The 19,709-nt window shown below is 40.3% G+C and overlaps 1 protein-coding gene across 2 annotated transcripts in view; it reads right to left on the reverse strand.

Moving 5' to 3' along the window:
• Positions 1-7,153, reverse strand: part of RAB11FIP3 (RAB11 family interacting protein 3) — a 192,186-nt gene extending 185,033 nt beyond the window's left edge. The window contains exon 1 of one of the 2 annotated variants that reach the window (XM_001372719.5): positions 2,559-7,153. In XM_001372719.5, the coding sequence (XP_001372756.3) occupies positions 2,559-3,650 (1,092 nt within the window). In that variant the 5' untranslated portion in view covers positions 3,651-7,153. The remainder of the gene's footprint in view (positions 1-2,558) is intronic. The other variant, XM_007499196.3, reaches the window with a different exon arrangement.
• Between the last annotated feature and the right edge of the window lie 12,556 nt (positions 7,154-19,709).

The raw sequence follows: 19,709 nt of genomic DNA on the forward strand, positions 1-19,709 counted from the left end.
GGAGCAACTAGGTACCACAGTGATAGAATACCAGGCCTGGAATTGGAAGGACCTGGGTTCAATTCTGACCTTAGATATGTCTAACTGTGTGACCTTTGGCAAGTCACTTAACCTTTATTGTCTAACTTTTACTTTTCTGTCTCAGATGTATTACTAAGATAGAAAGTAAGGTTGTTTTTTTTTTTAAAGCAAATTATTGTTTGCCCCATAAGAAACACCATATATGAAGACTACAGAGAAGTAGAGAAGACTATACAGAAGACTTGTATGAACTGAGGTAGAGCAAAGTAAGCAGCAATAGAACAATCGCTGGACAGTGACCACAACAGTGTAACTGTTCAGCTAGAAAGAGCCACAGAAGACATATAATCTGTTTTACAAATGAGAAAAGTGAGTTCTTGGAAGATTGTGATTTACCCAAAATCACCTTGTTGGTACACCCTCTGACTCACTTTCTGATATACTATGTATGAAATAAGGCAAAAACTGTCAGACACTGCCCAAGTGTTGGTTTGTTTTACCTAAATATACTTCTTTGTTATGCAAGGAGGATTTGAAGGGGGAGGCAGTGTAGAGGGAAGGGAGATTTGATGTCATTTGGAAGTGACAACAACACAAAGATCTTTTTTAAGCAGTTACATACCTTTCTAGGCTATAATACTCAAGGAACCATGATACTGCCATATTGTCATGTATATACAGTATGCCCTATTATCAACACATATCATAAATATTTTATTATTATAAAGGTCAATCTCAAAGATCATTATAGTAAGTAAACAGTATCCTGGATAGTTGACATCATGTTTTATATTTAAAAGGATTTCTGCACAGATTATGAACATATACAAAAGATCAGCAAAGTATAAAAGTCAATCAGATCCTCCTTTAGGGACTTGTCTTAGTTTACAAAAGAATGGGTAGCTAGCCTTCTAATGAAATACTTTGCTATTAGCAAGGTCATATAAGAACCATGATCTTATACTACAATACAGAAAGCATAAAAACTTGTAACAATGTTTAAAATTTTCAACAAATGTTATCAGCAAATCAACAAATGTTTAATGAGAGGTTCTGGAAAATTTGGTGGAGCCTTTAAGAAAAACTGAAAACTTAATTATGGCTACTACTAACAAAATCTTGTTATAAAACATATAAGAAAATTCCTGTATATAGTTAGAGACATTATAAAAAGTATACATATTAAGCATTAGGAGGTTATTGCAAAAAATTACTGGATTTGGAATAATTTAATTTCCATATTTGATACTAGGTATCTGATCATGGTCAAATCACTTTTGTGTTCAGTGCCTCAGTTTGCTCATCTATAAATGGAAGGTAACAGCACTTGTACAACCTACTTCATAGGTCTGCTTCAAGCTAAGGGCTGTGCAAACTTAAGAGCCTATGTAAATATTGTTATTATTAATGACCAGTTTAGTCATGGGGAAGAAAATAATTATTTGGCCTCAGTTTCCCTAGTAAAATAAGAGGGAGTTAAACTAGATGAGACTGGGCTAGTCATTTAAATTCTCTGGGCCTCTGTTACCTCATCTATAAAATAAGGGAGTCACCCTCAATGGTCTCCAGGGTTCCTTCCAGCTCTATGATATAGCATGACTATCTCCTGTTGGAGAGGAGTCTTGTGAGGAAGCTCCTGAGTTGAAGAGGTAGAGGGAAGAACTGACAGGCAAGAGAAGGAATCCCACCCAGAAGCAGCATCACTGCAGGCTGTGACTGCCAAGCCAAAAGGCTGCTTGCTGACTATACAGAGCCCTTGAGCTTCCTGCCTGGTAGCTCAGGCAGAGGGAGTTTGCCTGAGGTTCCAGAGGTAGCTGGTTCAAACTCAACCTTCCCTTCCAGCACTATCTGTTAATTTGTGTCTTTAGTAATTAAATAATTCAAAAGAACACAGAAAGAAAATAAATTGATAATAGGAGAAAATTACTCTATTTTTCATGGCTCAAATAAATAAAAACCCAATTATTTAGAAAGAATTCTTAACCATACATTTTAAAATAACTGTTCAAAACTAGAAGCTACTAATATGTCCTTAACTGTTCCAAAAGAATTAGGATTTTATACATCCTTAACTTTTATTACCTCAACCTTCTCCCCCTCAAAAAAAAAAAAAGCTATTACCTCCAAATTTTGGTTAAGGTTGGTCCCTCAAATTCCCCAAGACTGTTCTCAGCTCAAGTCAATAAAATTATTCTCAGTAGGTCTAGTATATAGTGTATTTATGGGAGGGTGACACAATACCAAAATTTTAAGGAGAGGGGGAAGAGAGAAAAGTGAAAAAGATTAAAGAAAGTATGATCAAAGATAAAGGATATTCCAGATTGAAAAAAAAAAATCCCAAAGCTACTTATCTTTGTACACACATTTCAAAATTATCCTATATTTAGTGTAAACAGATATACTAGTGATATTATTTGTTCCTTGATGGAAGAGGCTCTTTAAGAGACAAATTTTCAGAAGAAATAAAAACATATAGGAGACACATTCAAGGACATACAAACATTTACCCAAATTAGAGAGATTTTAGATTATATTACCTGTTCTGCACCATAAACTGTGGCAAATTGAACAAACTCTTCTATACGGACAAAACCATCCCCATCTCTGTCTAGAGCATCAAATACAGCTCTGAGTCGAGGGCCATCTTCCTGACACCCTGAAGACTCATTTGGAATTGGTTCAGTCTGGCTGAAATCAGAGGTTTGGCCCAGGTTATTTTGAACTATATCTAACTTCAGATCACACAAAGTGGAAGTAGTGAAAGAGGGAAAGAAGTTTATTTCATTGCTAATTTGGTAACTATGATTTAAATCTTCTGCACTTAATGAAACACTTTTCTGGCATCTTCTGGGCACGTATTCCTCTGGCTCTTTAGTCCAGGAAAAAACTGGATCAAGTCCTGAGAGCTGGGTTTTGGGGTCCGAGCAAGCAGCCTGGTCCATGCCTAAGTAAAAATCTCTTTGATCCTGAAGAATGTCTTCACTTTCTGGAAGGCAATTTCTCGTACATGATTCCTGCTCCCTAAATTCTATGCTCAATTGTAAATCCTGTGGAGGTGACCGAGGTGGGCCCAAATCAAGAGCATAAAGGTCCTCCTGCTCCGGCTCTTCTGAACCTGTTAACCGGTCAGACACGACAGGATCTTGCACCAAAGTAATAGCTGTATTAAAATCCTCTTCAGAAGAATTGTTATTAACCACACCTAGCAAAGACATCTGCTTGTCACTAACAGGTAAATCTTGATCGATGTCAGCGACAGAAGAATTGGCCTCTTGGTCCAAAAGACAGAGTTCCTGATTTTCTAACCGATATAAATATTTGATAGGTCCTTCAGCAAATAAATCCTGGTGGAGCTTCACCTCCCCCAAAACTTGCTGGAAAGCCACAGACCCGGTCTCCTGCAGAACAGGCCCTAAAAGCACCGAGGGCTGCGGGGGGGTCTCGGGAGGAAGCAGCACCATATCAGAACTAGGCACCTGCCCCCTGGATTCCTCAGACACTTTCTCCAGGTCCATGAGGAAATATTTCCCCTTCTGCTCCGGGAACAGGTCCCCGAACGTCAGCAGGGAGTCCGACGTGGTCCCGGCTGATGCGGACAGAGTCACGAATAAATCCGGCTCCATTTTCATGGGAAGGAAATTGGCCAGGGCGGCCAGCTACAGAGAAACAGCCCCCACCCCGCCCCCACCCCCTTCACGGCCGAGGCGAGGCAGCGGCCCGCGATGACGGGTCTGCGCGGCGAGTGATTCCCTGCGGCTCCGGAGGCAGACAAAAGACCTCCTCAGACATCCGAGAAGGAGGAGGAGGAGGAGGACAGACGGTGGCCACAGCGAGCATCACTGCATCAGTACGGGAGCCGCTGCCCTGCGGGGAACACCAGACCCTTCAGAGCTGGGAGCAGGCGATGCTGCCGCTGGGGCCGTCAGGCCCCCGCATCCATCTTGACCACAGACGCCCCTCATCTCTCCACACACGCCGGGAGCGGCGGCAGGGGCCCCATGACGGTAAGGAAGAGGCCCACGGCGAGGAAGACGGGGAGGAAAAAGGCTGAGATGGGGTCGGACTGGAGAGAAGTGGCTAGCCGGCAAGCCTAAGGAGAGAACCCGCCGGCCTGACCGCTCTATTCTCGGGGTCGATCCCCGAAGCTGAGGGGGCGGAGGGAAGCCTGAGAGCCGGGAGGCAGCGGGGCTCAAGCCCTAGCCCCGCCCCTTCTCCCGGCCGCGTGGCGTCAACGCGTTCACAGGCGTCGGGATTGGCCCCACCCCCTCTCGGGATGACTATAAAAAAGCGGCGCGGCGGTTGGATTAGGCCCTGCTGCGGCGGGCGCGGGGATGGGTGGGGTGCTGCATGGGGACGTGGGAATTTTGAACTGGCACCTTCCTCACGCCCCAGGCTCTTTGTCTCCGCCTCCTCGAAAAATAAGGTTGGAGAATGGAAAGGGGGTTGCTCCAGGTGTTGAGCATATCAGTTGACCCTTTGGTTCTCCATCTGGGGGAAGGCGAGGGTGAAGTGAGAACTGCGAAGCCGCCTCTGTGGCTGCCTGGGCGGTGACGTCACCTTGTTGCCTTGTGCTGGGGTGCGCGGAGGTGGTACTGAAGGATGGGGAGATCTGAGAGCACTCCGGCTCCCAGCCTCCTCTCCCACACCTCTCCAGAAGATTGGTCCGGTCCTCGTCCTCCAAAAGAGGCACCTTCCCCATAAAGTGACAGAGAGGGTTTGCAGTAAAGCTAGACTTTGGTACCCGCCCGAGACAGCTCCGACCAAAGGGAATGTCTGCTCTCCCCTCGCCTCTTGTAGTAGCAATCCCTCCGGGATTCTCGGCTAAAGGGAGGGTCTGCATCCGCTTGGAGGAGAGTGGAGGCTCGGGCTACTACCTCCCTATCTTCCGCCCCACCACAGACACACCCCACTCTGCCCTTGTCTCGGGGGAGTCGCCCCGCATTCCTCTCTACATCCTTTCCCCTCCCGGCCGCCCAGGACCGGACTGAGGAACAGAAGCTTATTGGCTCGAACTCCTGGGAACAGGTCATGGCCAAGGTCTCACTACCGGGAATCTGGGCTGTGCTGGGAGAAGAGCAGTCCTGCCGAGATATATCTGACTACTGATTGTGAGATGTCAAAGCATCTTTGTCCCAGAGCTAACTCACCCTTGGCATGCTCGCACACGGAGGAGTGCCACTGAAGGGACTAGAAACGATCTCAAAAAGGAAGAACTAGGGATGTGCCTTGCGCATAGTAGGTGCTTTATTCGTCTTTTAAATGAAGATCTGGCAATAGGGATAGTGTTTTTTGTTTGGGCTGTTTGTTATATTTTTTGGAGGAAACGATTATTTTTATTACTTTAGGTTTGTTAAAACTAGTAAGGCGGGTAGTACTGGGATTCTTCCTATTGTACAAATGAGGGGAAAGGCGAAGTCAGTAGTGAAAGAACCAATAAATGGAGCAGCTCAACCAGACTCCAACCCCACCCCAGGATTCTTTACATTACACACCACTCTGCCTTCAAATGGGAACAAGGCAGGGATCATCTTTTACCTCTTTTTACATCCGGGTCTATTAGCACTGTACCTGGCACAGCGTAGGTGCTCAATAAGTTTACTGAATTGAATTGAAGGATTCGACTTCTGCTTGATCTCAAAAGTCAGAACTAGGAATAATAAATCCAAGTCCTAGGCAAGTAAATTTTAACACAAAATAAAGAAAACTTTTGTAACAGAACTGTTGAAAAAAAATTAATAGAATGGGCTGCTTCATGGGGTAGTGAGTTCCCCATTTCCAGAATTCTTCAAGTGAAGTGCACATAAACATGTTTGAAGAAGTGATTTCTGTTCAACCATTGGGGAGAACCCGGGATGGGTCTTTTCTAGCCCTGAGATTCCATGATTTTTTTTTTTTTGTGATTTTATTTGATCCTCACTCACAACAGTGGAGTAAATTGAGTAGGGTTCATTTTTCTTATTTTTTAGTTGAAACTGAAATACAGAGGACTTACCCTAAGGTCATAGGGCTAGAAAACAACAGAGCTGCTAATTGAATCTAGGTCTTCCTAAACCCTTTCACTACAACAATGAGAGAGTATAGTTGAATAACCCAGTGTATTGTACTGAGAATTGGATGAACATAAAGAATGACAAAATCCCTAACTAGCAGAATTTCAATCCATATTAACCTGAGGAAACATGTAAGATAGTACTTAGATTGCAAGGCACTTTACAGTCTCCTACATTTTGGAGGTGAACAGGTAAGTGAATAGAGAAAAGGGGTTGTGATAACTTTAGTCAGGGTAACAAATGAGCATATGGCATAATTTATAATAAATGTAATTATGAACTGATATCTTAGCCACTGTAGGCATCAGACTTGAGAAAGGACCAAAGAATCAAAGGAAAAGTTACTTCATCCTATTTCTGTATGTAACTCTGATAATTCACTGACTCATCTCTCATCCTTGAATCATAGAAAAAGTACAGAAACAATAGTGTGTATAGCTATAATTTTAGGAAATAGAAGAAGAAAAATCCCCAAAACCATTTTCTAAGTTGTAAGAGCCAAATACTTAAACAAGTGAATTATTGTGTTTGAGGGAGATAAAGACGTGCTTCTGATTTCAGCAGGAATTTGAAATTAAGCTCCTGACTTTGGCCAGATAAGCTTTTTTCACATAGAATTTTATTGGTGTGTCAACCTTTTTCAATAGGAGGGTGGCATTAATGTGGATGAGATAATAGGGATAATTCTTCCTGCCAGATAAAGGTTTCACATCTAAGAGCTCTGTAAAAGGTAGGAAAGCTGGTTTGGTGTGTAAACATGAACCTGTAGTATACTGTTTCAGAATCTCAGGACTGAAAGGGACATCAGAGGGCATTTAGTCCAACCTGAACCTGAACCTGAACAAGAATCTCCTCAACAACATACCAGAAGAATAGTTCTCTAATTGTTGAAACTATTTTGTTGACTGACCGAAGAGCCTATGAATAAAATCACAAAATAAAAACACATTTTCCTGCTTAATCCCCCAAATTCCACTTCAAACAGAAAACTAAAATATTTTAGTAGTATATTACCATCAAGTTTTTAATTTACTGAATTCTAAATAAAATTAAACAAGTCTTGCCAACAACAAGTAGTAGAAAATCATTTCCTACCATTTTGGCAAGAATCAGTCTCTCTTTTAGATGTAGAATAAATGAGATGTGGGAGAAGGTAGCCAGGAAGTCTTAATCACACACCACCTCCTTTTAGAAGCCTTTCCAGATTCCTCTCCCCTTCCTTCCCACATCCATTCCAGTAAAAAGGAATGAGATTGGGATGAGTCTAAGGGGTTCTTCCTACTTGAATTACTTTCTTTATTTTTACTATACATACAGGTTTATCTCCCTTCCCAATAGAACCTAAGCTCCTTGAGACAGGGATGATTTCCTTCCAGTGTTCACATCTCCCTACCTAGTGCAATGTCTTAGAAGGTAAGGGTCCTTAGAAAGTATTTGAGTTTGAGTTTATCACCTGACTGGTTTTATGGCCTGGCTGAATAAATGGTTAATTTGTTTGTTTTTTAAACCTAGATGCCTACAAATCTCTACTTTTGAAAGTGTTGGGAAGGCTCTCTCCTTTTGGATTTATTGAACAAACTAAACTAAAATGTCATCTTTTACAGAAAGCTTTTGTCATCCCCTCTTAATTCCACTAGGTGAAAAAGACTATTTCCCCTCTTGCCTTACACAAATCTTTTGCTACAACTAGTCTCCTTAATGTCCTTGAACATGCATATCCTCACTGTGTCTTTGTTTACATAAATTTCCTTTAACCAAGATACCTGCCCTCTTTTTTCCTTAGCTCTACCTTATCCATTCTTTCAGGTCTTGACCATCCTTTAAGTTCAGAATGATCTTATCCTCCCCTCTGAACTTCAAATTTACCTATCATATATATTTCATTTAACATTTGCCCTATATGCCAGCATATATGCTCACATGTAAGTTTTGTTTCCTCTTCTGAGCTGTGAGCTCCCCAAAGACAGAGACCTAGATTTCTTTCTTTTCTGTCTACTTCCTAGAATATGAACTCCCCAAAGATAGAGTGTAGGTCTATTCCTTGTTTGTCCTCAGTGTGCAGCACAAGACTGGACACACAAGAGCCAATGGACTCCCCATTTCCCACAAGGCATGGGAAGTCACACAAATAATCTTTCTCCAAGAAACTCAGGACTAAAATAGCCTTATGACCCACCTTCTTCACCCACCAGTCTTATGGGAACTCATCAATCTCCAAATTGAGACCAGTCACTAAAGGGAACAATATGAGATGGAAAGCTTTCAGTTTATGTATATCAGCTTGTGTCTTCATGATATCTCTTTCCCCATCCTTCTCTTGGACTAGAAACAAGGACCTGATACAGAGTTCCCAGTTGATAAAATGGCAAGCAGGAGAAAGCCTAGTTCACACTCTCCTAATCCTCTTCCGCACTGAGAAAACACTTATGTTGTCCCAATTTTACAGATCAAGAAAAATGAATAAAATGGATTGATTAACATGCTCAAGGCAGCATAAAGGGTAAAATCCAGCTCTCCCAACTGCCAGTCCCTGAACAGCTCTCAGTGCCAGAACTTCCCAGTCACCCACTTGGTGACCTTGAATAATGAGAGAGATAGGATGGGAGTATAGATGAAGATAGGGAAAGAGTAGGGCTAGTATAGAACTAACCCTTTTGCTGTGACCCTGCCCCTCCACAGTATTTTAACACTGGAGAAGAGTCCTAGTGCTGGAACTTACTGGGGAGAAAATTGATCATGAGCAGGGAAGGCTAGCCGAGCTGCTAAAGATAGTAGAAGCCACACATCAGGAGCTGTCATATACCCACATCTGCCTCCATTAATTATTTCCTATTTATCCTATATATAGCTTATTTGTTTGTATGTTGTCTTCCCAATTAAACTACAAATTCCTTTTTTTTTTTAATCCTTATCTTCTGCTTAGAATCAATCCTGTGTATTGGTTAGAAGGCAGAGACCAGTAAGGGCTAGGCAATGGGGGCTTAAGTGTGACTTGTCAAGCGTTACACAGCTAGGAAGTGTCTGAGGTCAGATTTGAAACTAGGCCCACTCCCCAACCCCCCACCCCCAGGCTTGGTTCTCAATCCACTAAACCACCTCCTGCTTGAAGATTGTAATCTCCTTGAGGGCAGTGGTTCTCTTTTGCCTCTTTTGTATGCCAAGCACTTAATATGGTGCCTGGCACATAGTAGGCACTTAAAAAATGTTGACTGATTGATTGAAAGTGCTGCTCTCTTTACTCTCTAGTTTTAGGGATAACAATATGACCTACAAAAAGAGAAATATAAGAAGAAGAAAGGGCTATTCAGGAAGGATGGGGCAATGAATCAGCAGATTTACTACAGAGCATCATTTGACTTTCTGCCAGGATAGGTTTAAGTAGGTCAGGAAAACCTCATGGGTAGAAAGTAAAAGAATCATCATGGCAATCAGACGAGGAGAGCAGTGCAATCTCCCCAAAGGTAAGTATTCTTTAACATCAACATTGTCAACATCATTGTTATTGTTAGCTGTAGCTGGTTGATATTTAAATGCATGATTAAGAGAAGAAATATGAGAAGTTCAAAATGAAGTACTGAAGACTGGAGTGATATTGGGGAGCCCAAAACAAAGATTTCAAGAAGGGTTATAAGTTGAGAGAATAGAAAAAAGGAGATGTGTATCCCAGTTGGGAATCTATTCTAGGACAAATGAGTCAGAGTTTGGAGTGTGTGACTGATAACAAGATCTGGGAAGAAGGGCCTTACAATCTGCCTTTCTTCCTTCCCTCCTTCCCTTCCTCTATGCCAACAAAACCTGAATCTTCACCCAAGTGCTCTACTGATCATTTCCCAAATATTCCACTTGCATCCCCACCTGTATGCACTCGATCAAGTTTTCCCCCCTTGCCTGAAATGGCCTACAGGCTAAATTTAACCTCTCCAAATCCTTATCTTCCATAGAGACCTAGTTTTAGTCCCATGAAGCCTTTCCTTGCCTGTCTAACATCTATTGTGCCTATTGTCTATCACTCAATTGTCACTTGTTCATGGATGGATTTGGAGGGAGGCAACTGGTTTTTCCTCCTCGAATTACTTTGTTTTTACTTATCTATACATCCAGGGTTTTTTCCCTCCCAATAGAACCTAAGCTTCTTGAGATAGCTTGACTTCATTTCTCTGTTTGCATCTCCATGCCCAATGCAAATGTCTTGGACATTAAGGATGCATAGGAAATATTTGAGTTGGAATTCATCACTTAGCTGGTTTTAAGACCTAACTAAAAATATGGTTTGTTTGGGGGTTTTTTCTACTACCTTATTTTGTTAATGACCTCTTTGTGTCTATTCCCTTATTCTCTTTTGAGTCTCCAGGGCCCTGTACTCAGTAGGTACTCCATGTTGAGATGGCACCCTGAAATGACACAGTCCTTCATTCCTGAAACTCTCTTCTCTTTCCCATGTACTTTGAGTGATGTTTTAAGCCCTTACCTTCCATCTAAGAATTAACACTGTGTATTGGTTCCAAAGCAAAAAAGCAAGAGCTAGGCAATGCGGGTTAAGTAAGTTGCCCAAGGTCACACAGTTAATTTGAATCCAGGACCTCCTGTCTCTGGGCATGGCTGTCAATCTACTGAGCCACCTAGCTACTCCCTACTTCCAACATTACACTTTGCTGCCAAGTATCATGTCGACTTTTTTCAACCTTGAAAGCCAGATTAATATTTTAACTTAAAAAAACCCCAACAAATATTTTTATGTTAATTTTAGTTCTAAGTCACACCATCTCCCCAATTTCTACATGTACTACCACTTTGAAAAATGTGGTTACCTACTTGTGTTTACTGATGTTTTATGCAAGGGAATTTTTTTTCTCAGCTTTCGATTTGATAATTAAAATACATTTCTTAAGTAAAAATAGAACTTGAGTTTATAGGGAACAATAAAATTCCTCCTGACTCAAGCTTGATGATTTTCCCATTTTAATGTGTCACTTTGAAAGTGTGAAAGTCCTATATTTCCTTGCTCTCTGATAAAACATTTTTGCAGAATAGTAGCTCCTAATCATCTCTGAAGTCACATGATTTTGTGTTCACTGCTGCACTAATGTTAGTGAAAGGGAAAATCAGGACAAATCTCTTGCTCTCCCTGTAGATAAAACCAGAGACACAACCCACTATCACATATGGATTATATTAGACAGCCACAAGACTATGTGGGAGACAGTTTCCACATCAATCCAAACCTTCCATCTGCAGCAGGCTGAATTTTTCATAAGGGTAAAGATCCTATTCATAACATTCTTCTCATCTCCATGTAAACAACTGACACAAGTACATGATTTTATTTTAATAGAGAAGAGAAAGAAATATTCTTTCTAACTATGAATAAGGGGAGAAATTCTTAGCAAGGGGTAGAGGTGATCACAGAAGTTAAAACAGACAATTATAATTATATATAAAGCTGAAAAGTTTTTGCATGAGCACAACCAATGTGATGAGAATAAAAAGAGAAGGAGTTAAGGTGGAGAAAAAAACCTTCCCAGCAAATTTCTCTGATAAAAGTCTGATGTCCACAATAAATAAGGAATAGAGAAATGTCTTTTAGAAAAATATATTCCCCAAAAGATAGGTGGTCAGAGAATATAAACAGACACTTTTCAAGTGAACAAAAGTAAGCTATCCACAGCCATACGCTAACATCCAAATCTCTAACAATAAGAGATCTAAGTATTTAAACAGGTCAAGCTCTCACCCTCAGATGGGCAAAGATGACAAATGAAGAAAAAGGAAAAGTGCACTACTGGTGGGGCTGTGAATTGGTCCAACTATTCTGGAAGACAACTTAGCACATGTCCATTGATGCAGCAACACTACCACTAGGCAGACAAATACACCAAAGAGGTCATACAGAGAGAGATAAGGGAGAAAGTCCCCAGATATCCAAAAATATTTATAGCATTACTTTTTGTTGTAACAAATAGCTAGAAACAAAATGGGTGACTACTGGTAGGGGCCTATCTGAAGAAAACTGTGGCATATGAATGCAATGGAATATTATTGTGCCATAAGAAAAATATGAAGAATTCAGAGAAACTTGGGAAGCATGAACCAATTCAGAGAAAAATGAGTTGAACCAGAAAACAATTTACACAATGACTTCAAGGATATAAATTATTTTGCAAGACTTCAGAACTCTAATCAAAGCAGTGACAAATCATGACCTTAGAAGAGTAATGATGATGAAATATGTTGCTTGCCTCTTCGGAGAGAGGTTTTAGACTAGAAATACAAAACAAGAAATACATTTTCAGACATGGTCATCCTGCTGATTTGCATAAGAAGTCTTTGCACCGTCCTGCTCCATCTTAATGTCTTCCCTCTGCAACTAACCACAATTTATCTTGTATATTTCTTATTCGTGCATATTTGTTTGAATGTTGTCTCCCCCCATGAGATTGTAAATCCTTCAGAGCAAGGACTATTTTTGCTTTTTTTTTGATATCCCAAGCACATAATACAGTGGCTGACACATAGCAAGCTCTTATTTTTGTTAAAAATAGACCCTTAGGGGGCAGCTGGGTGGTTCAGAGGATTGAGAGCCTGACCTAGAGATGGGAGATCCTGGGTTCAAATCTGCCCTCAGACACTTCCCAGTTGTGTGACCCTGGGCAACTTGACCCCCATTGCCTAGCCCTTACCACTCTTCTGTCTTAGAACCAATACACAACATTAATTCTAAGATGGAAGGTGAGGGTTTTGATTTTTTTAAAATAGACCCTTACCTCCCCCCATCTTAAAATTGTTACTAAGTTTTGGTTCCAAGACAGAAGAGCAGTAAGGGCTAGGCAATTAGAGTTAAGGGACTTGCCCAGGGTCACACAGCTAGGAATTATTTGAGATTTGATCCTCCAGTCCCCAGGCCTGGTACTCTATCCACTGAGCCACCTTGCTACCCAAATTGTAGGTTCTTAATAAATGCTAATTGACGGGAATATACTAAATTGTTACAAGGGAGGAGGACTTGTATTGAGGAAGGAGAGTTAATGTATACTCAAAAAACATGTAGCACCTACTATGTGCCAGAGCCTTGGGACCGTCTTTTGGTTTTCTTTTTATCCCCAAGACTCTGGCATATAGTAGGTGCTATATAAATGTCAAGGAACTCATAATTTAATGGGGGAGAAAATGAGCAAAGAAATATGTACAAACAAGTTATAAACAAGATAAATAGTAAAGTATTAATAGAGGGAAGACACTAGAATTAAGAGGGATTAGTAAAGGCTTCTTGTGAAAGGTAGAATTTTAGTTGGGTCTTGAAAGAAGTCAGGAAAAAGCAGGAGCTTCTGGAGCCAAGAAATAGAGTTTCTTGTTTGTGGAATACCATGGAGTTGTGTCATGGGATCAAAGAGTATGCAGAGAAGTTTAAGGTGTAAGTTTAGGAGAGAACCTAGGTGGCTCAGTGGACAAAGAGCCAGGCACAGGAGGTCTTGGGTTCACCTCAGATTCTTCCTAGCTGTGTGACCCTGGGTAAGTCACTTAATCCCAACTGTCTAACCCTTACCACTCTTCTGCCTTGAAACCCAGTTTTAATGTTGGTTCTAAGACAGAAGGTAATGGGTTTTTAAAAAGAAAGAAAAAAGAACTTTAGAAGAAGGGGAGGAGCAGATTTTGAAGGACTTTATAGAGAGTTTTATATTTGATTGTGGAAGTAATAGGGAGGCTACTAGATTTTTATGAAATATGGAGCTGACATGTATCAGACTTGTTTTATCACTTCAGTGGGTGGATGGAGGATAGAGGGGAGAAAGCTGAGGCCGACCAACAACCTATAAGGGGATGGTTGGCAGTATCAGAGAGAAGAAGGTGTGTACCAGAGATATTGCAAAGCTGACATCAACAGACTTTTGACATGGGAGTAAGAAATAGTAAGGAGTCAAGAATGACTCCTAGGTTGCAAACGTAGAAGATTGGTTGTGTCCTCAACAGAAACAGGGAAGTTTGGAAGCAGGGAGGTTTCATTGGGAAAGATAATGAGTTCAGTCTTTGTACATGTGATAAGGTGCCCCCACCCCCCCCCCCGGAATTTTTAAAAATACACAGAAAAAAAAAAGAAAAGAAGTTTGGAAGGAGACAGAAACAAGGCAATTTTGTTACTACCATGTTACATTTAATATACACTTTTAAAACAAACTTAATATACCAGAAGTTCCCAGCTAAATTACACTATTCTCTTTTTTGTTTTGTATTGTCAGACAGTGAACAAGCATTTATTGAGTCCTAACTGTACCAGGCACTTTTCTAAGTGCTCAGGATACAAGGAAAAGCAAAAATAGTCCCTGCCTTCCAGAAACTTACATTCCAACAGAGGAGGAGAGAAAACATAAAGAAATAGGTAGATTCAAGATGCAGATAGAGTAGCTGGAGGGTAATCTTGGAGAGGACCTACTCTTTAGGAAAATCGCTTTGGTGGCTTATTAAAGGATGCTTCCATTTCATCTCTTTAGCCCCAGGGTGTTGCCCATGACATACATTTTATGAATGTCTTTTTGATTGGATTGTATTAGTTTCCATTTCCATATTTATAAAATGAGAGTTTGACCAGACCAGATGTTTCCTCCTAACATCTCTTACATGTAGACCTTTCCTTTTCTCCTCTAACATACCACACTCAAGTGCAGCTCCTCTCCACTTCAAGTGTAGACAATTACAATAACCTGTTGGTGAATCTACCTGCCTCAAGTCTCTCCATTTACCTGTCAAAATAATTTTCTTAAAGTGTAGGTCTGACATCTAGAGAAAAAACTGTGGAGGAGTAGAAATACAGAAGAAAACCTATGATTTATCAATTGTTTATATGTATATATGATTTGGGGTTTGGGTTTTAAAAAATTACTCTGTTACAAAAAATGAATAATATGGAAACAATACATGTATAACCCAGTGGAATTGCTTGTCAGCTCCGGGAGAGGGGGAGGGAAGAGAGGAGAGAGATGACACGGATCATGTAACCATGGGAAAAAAATTAAAAGTAAAATGAATAAATAAATAAACTGTAGGTCTGATCTTGTCATCCTCTTTACTCAGTAAACTCCAATAGCTCTCTCTTTACTTCCAACATCAAATATAAACTCTCTTTTTTGGCCTTTAAAGTCCTTAATAAGAGGCTCCTTCCTATCTTTCCAGTCTTCTTATATTTCACTCCCTTCTATGTATTCAACAATCCAGTAACTGGCCTTTTTGCTGTTTCTCATAAATGACCCTCTATCTCCAGTTTCTCATGCCTTTTTATTCACTATGTCCCAGGCATGGAATAGTCACCCTCTGAGACCTTTGCCTCCTGGTTCATTCAACTTCCTTCAAGACTCAATTCACAAGGCCTTCCTTAATGCCTCTCCTTGTTAGCACTTTCCCTCTGAAATAATCTCCTGTATGTATCTTGTCTGTAAATAGGTGTTGGCAAATTGCCTTACCCTTTAGAATGTGAGCTCCTTGAGGACAGGGACAGCAGCTTTAAAATTTCTTTGTATATGCAGCACTTAGCAAAGTGTCTGGTACACAGTAAATACTTAATAATGTTTGTTGACTAACTGGCTTCCAGGTGAGGAGGGAGAACATTCCAAGCATTCGAAACAGATAGGGCAAAGGCATGGATATAGGAGATGGAGGGTTGTGCATGTGGAACTGTGAGAAGACCAGCATGCTGGATCAATGAATTGTATGGAAAGTATAAGAAGACTGGAAAGGAGGGAACCAGAAAAGATGGTAGAATGGAAGGAAGTAGTGTAGCCAGCTTCTGCCCTACAACTACTCCATAAAGAACTAGAAAAGATACCAGACAGAATCCAGATTAGGAAATTCAAGGAAAAAAAAATCAGTAAATCATCTTTACAGTCCATGTCAGCATTAGGAGACTCTGAGAACAGGGTCTAGCCAAGAAGGTCTCTGTGAACCCTTTCAGCACAAGGACTAAACAAGGGTCTGCCTTTGGCTATACACTAATTTTTTTTTTAATGATGTACTTGGGCTCTCTGTCCACTTAGCCACCTAGCTTCCCTTCTTCTAGTCTTTTTATACATTAAATTCCTCTATATACTCTTTGATCCAGAGATACATCTCCATGCTGTTCCACAAACAAGATTCTCTATTTCTTGGCTCCAGACATTTTCTCTGGCTGTCCCCCATGCCTAGAATACTGTTTTTCTTCCTGTTTATCTCCTGGCTTTTCTGGTTTCGAGTGCCAACTAAAATCCTACCTTCCACAAGAAACTTTTACCAATCCCTCCTTATTTTTGTGCCTTCCCTCTAATTATTTACCATTTATCCTGTATATAGCTTGTTTGTACATATTTGTACTATGTACCAAACACTGAGCTCAGAACATTTACTACCTCATTTGACTTACAATAATAACCCTTTGAGTTATTGTGTCTATTTTTAAAATGAGGAGACTGAGGCAAACAGATGAAGTGGCTTGCCCAGCTAAGTAAGTATCTGTGTCTAGATTTGAACTCAAATTTTCCCGACTCTAGGCCTGGCACTCCATCCACTGTTTCCACTAGCCTATAGATAAATAAGCTACCCAAACTAGGACAAGGAAAAGTCCCAGATCTGGCATAGAGGAGGTGACCTTGTATGAAGAGCAATAACAACAACAAATGTAGCACGAATAGTTGCTAATTGGCAGCTCAGTTGCTCATTACTGTAATGAAATTCTCTGGAGGCTGTATACATTAAATTTAAATTAACTTATTAATCAGCCGCGCAAGATTCCTAACTACCTAGTGCACTCTAAACAGACGCCACAAAACTTGAGTGGGGAAGAAGCCAGAGCCCAAGAGAGAGAGGCATAAGTGACAGCAACTAAGGCTATGGAGAGAAGAGTCCGACTTCTCATTGAGCAAGTCAATGTATAGATCTCTTCTGATGTCATCTTTCAGTCCCACCCTTGCATTTCTCTGATTGGAAAACAGGCACACAGGAAGTGACCTCAGAGACCTCAATCCCTCCCTCACCACTTCATTACAGGAAGAGGCGGGTCTTAGGGCCAACACACCCTTTCCTCCTGCCATATGGCTGGGCCACCATGGTGGCTAGAGCTGCCTGACTACGTTGCCTAAGAGAGTTTTTATTTATAGATAAATAAGGAGCAGGTCCCCACTTTTCTTATAACAAAAGCTACCCCAGTGATATAACAAACCCTGTAATCTTTAACCAAGGCCAAAATTCTAGACAAGGGAGTATCCAACCCAGTTTCAAAGCTTAGGGGAGAGATTAAGCTTTAAAATCAAACTCTTCTTGGGGACCAAAAGATTCAATATCACAATTCAATAGTAATTTTCCACACTAGCCACTACCAGGTCATAGAACTAAAACAGATGAAGTAAAGGATCTGTGCCTAGGGGTTGCAGTCCAGGACAGAAATTTTGCAAGCACTAAGACTACACATTGAAAGAGGAGCAAGATCCAAAGCAAGCAGCAACTATGTGGCTCTGAATGGAGGAATAAAATAGAATCTCAGTCCTAGCCCCTAAACCAGTTTGAAATCTGCGGTATTATGGCCATAACAAGAAGCCCAGGTTAATGGAAAACATGCAATTCTGTCACTCTGAACTAGGACTTAGCATAGTGCCAGGCACAAAGAAAGTGCTTAATAAATGTTGATTGATTGATTAAATCCAGCAGATCTATCCAGCTGGCTGAGAGTGACAGTGTCTAATAGACTACTGGATTTCCAATCAGAGGCAAGCCCACAGTTATGGGCTCATGATGAAAAAAATTTACTGACAGAGGGATGATGATAGGCTCAGGATGTGGATTGAGTCATTTGTTTGTGTGTGCACATATATATGTATGTATGTATTTAGACATAGTCTATTTAGGAACTTGTTTTGCTTGACTATGCATAGTTCTTGCAATTTGTTTTTCTTTTTCAATTGGGTGTGGAGAAGATGAGAGGAAAAGACAAGGTATTTTCATCAATTAACAAAATAAAATTAAGTTTAAGAAAAATTGTGATTGAATGCAGCCAAGCTTAGATGGAAAACCATTAACTGAGGGTGGGGGGGGAACCTTCACAACAATTTTCTATGAACTGATGAAGAGTGAAGTGAACAATAACACTTTATACAATAACATTCTAAAGACAACTTGGAAAGATGTATGAAGTCTGATCAATGAAATGACCAGTTACAATTTGTTTTTTAAAATGACAAAAAAAAGAATGACAGCCAACTCTTGTCAAATGGACTAGTGATGCAGAATACAAAACACATTTTTGTAATGTCCAATGTGGGAATTTGTTTTACTGGACTATGAGTATTCTTTATAAGTGATTTGTTTTCCTTTTTAGTATCATTTTTAAAATGTATGGGAGAGAGGTGGAGAGAGAAAATATATTCTTGTCAACTGAAAAAGAATAAAAAATATTTTAAAAGAGTAGAAAGATAAAAAGAAGTCAGATTGTGAAGAGTTTTACATGTTAGAGGAATGCTTGTATTTTTAAAAAATGATTATTAATTAACAAATACAATTTAAAAAGAAAAAGGGAAAGGACCAAAGGGGAGAAGGCCTAAGACTGAGCTTGAAAACTCTCTTTTTCAGGCAAGCACAAAAGGGTAGCTTCTCCCTCTACAATCCATCCTATAGATGCCTGAGGCAACCAATTCATCTAAAATCACTGAAAAGGAGCAGTAAGGGTTATTTCCATTCTCTCCACTGTAAGATAGAATCAAAAGTTCCAAACAAAGGCAAATCTGTAAGCTCATCAAGTTAACAAGGAACTTCTCTAGAGATGACCTTACTCTTCCTTAGTGATATGAAGGGCCAGTGGACATGTGCACACCTTCTAAAGGAAGATGCTCTCCAAGTCTCAAACAAAGGCCCACCACCACTCTGTAATTCATCAGGCTTGATTAGGGGAGCACCGCCCCACCACTGCCCAAACACATACACACACATCAGTCCTCTTATATCTCCTTTTCCAGATGAGGAACTGAAACCCAAAAAAAGAAAACTGATTGGCCAAAAGTCAGAAAACTAGAATGAAATAATTGAATTTTGGAAACAGTATTTGGTTGTTTGTATTTATTTGTTTACTTGTCTCCCCCATTGAATGGTGAGTTCCTTGAGGGCAGAGAGTGCCCTTTGCCACTCTTTGCATCCCCAGCATTTAGCACAATGCCTGTAGCATAGTAGGTGCTTAATAAATTATTATTATTGACTGAGATGGAATAAAGGAGAAGAAAAGCACAAAATCTAGTCATTTTGTCTTCCTTCCCATTCTGTTCCAAAGGTTTTCTTTAGCTAAGACTTCAATTTCTCTTGATTTATTCTTTACTGAAACTAAAGTTGATGACAAAGAATACTGTTAAGGGAAGGAATCTCAATAGATAGGATTATAAATGAAGAGCTGGGAGAAACCTTAAAGACTAACTTAATCTAGTCTAACCTCATCTTATAGATGAAAAAAAACTGGGGCATGGAGTAGTAGAGTGACTCATTTATGTTCAAGAGGAAAATAAGTAGCACAGCTGGAATTTGATCCCAAGTCCTCTGACTCAAGACTAATGCTCTTTGTCCTCAAATGACACACATCTGTATAGTACCAGGCTCTGTATGAAGCACTTTTATTTTATAGTTATTAAAAACATTTGATCCTCA

This window comes from Monodelphis domestica, chromosome 7 (assembly GCF_027887165.1).
Source record: "Monodelphis domestica isolate mMonDom1 chromosome 7, mMonDom1.pri, whole genome shotgun sequence".
NCBI lineage: Eukaryota > Metazoa > Chordata > Mammalia > Didelphimorphia > Didelphidae > Monodelphis > Monodelphis domestica.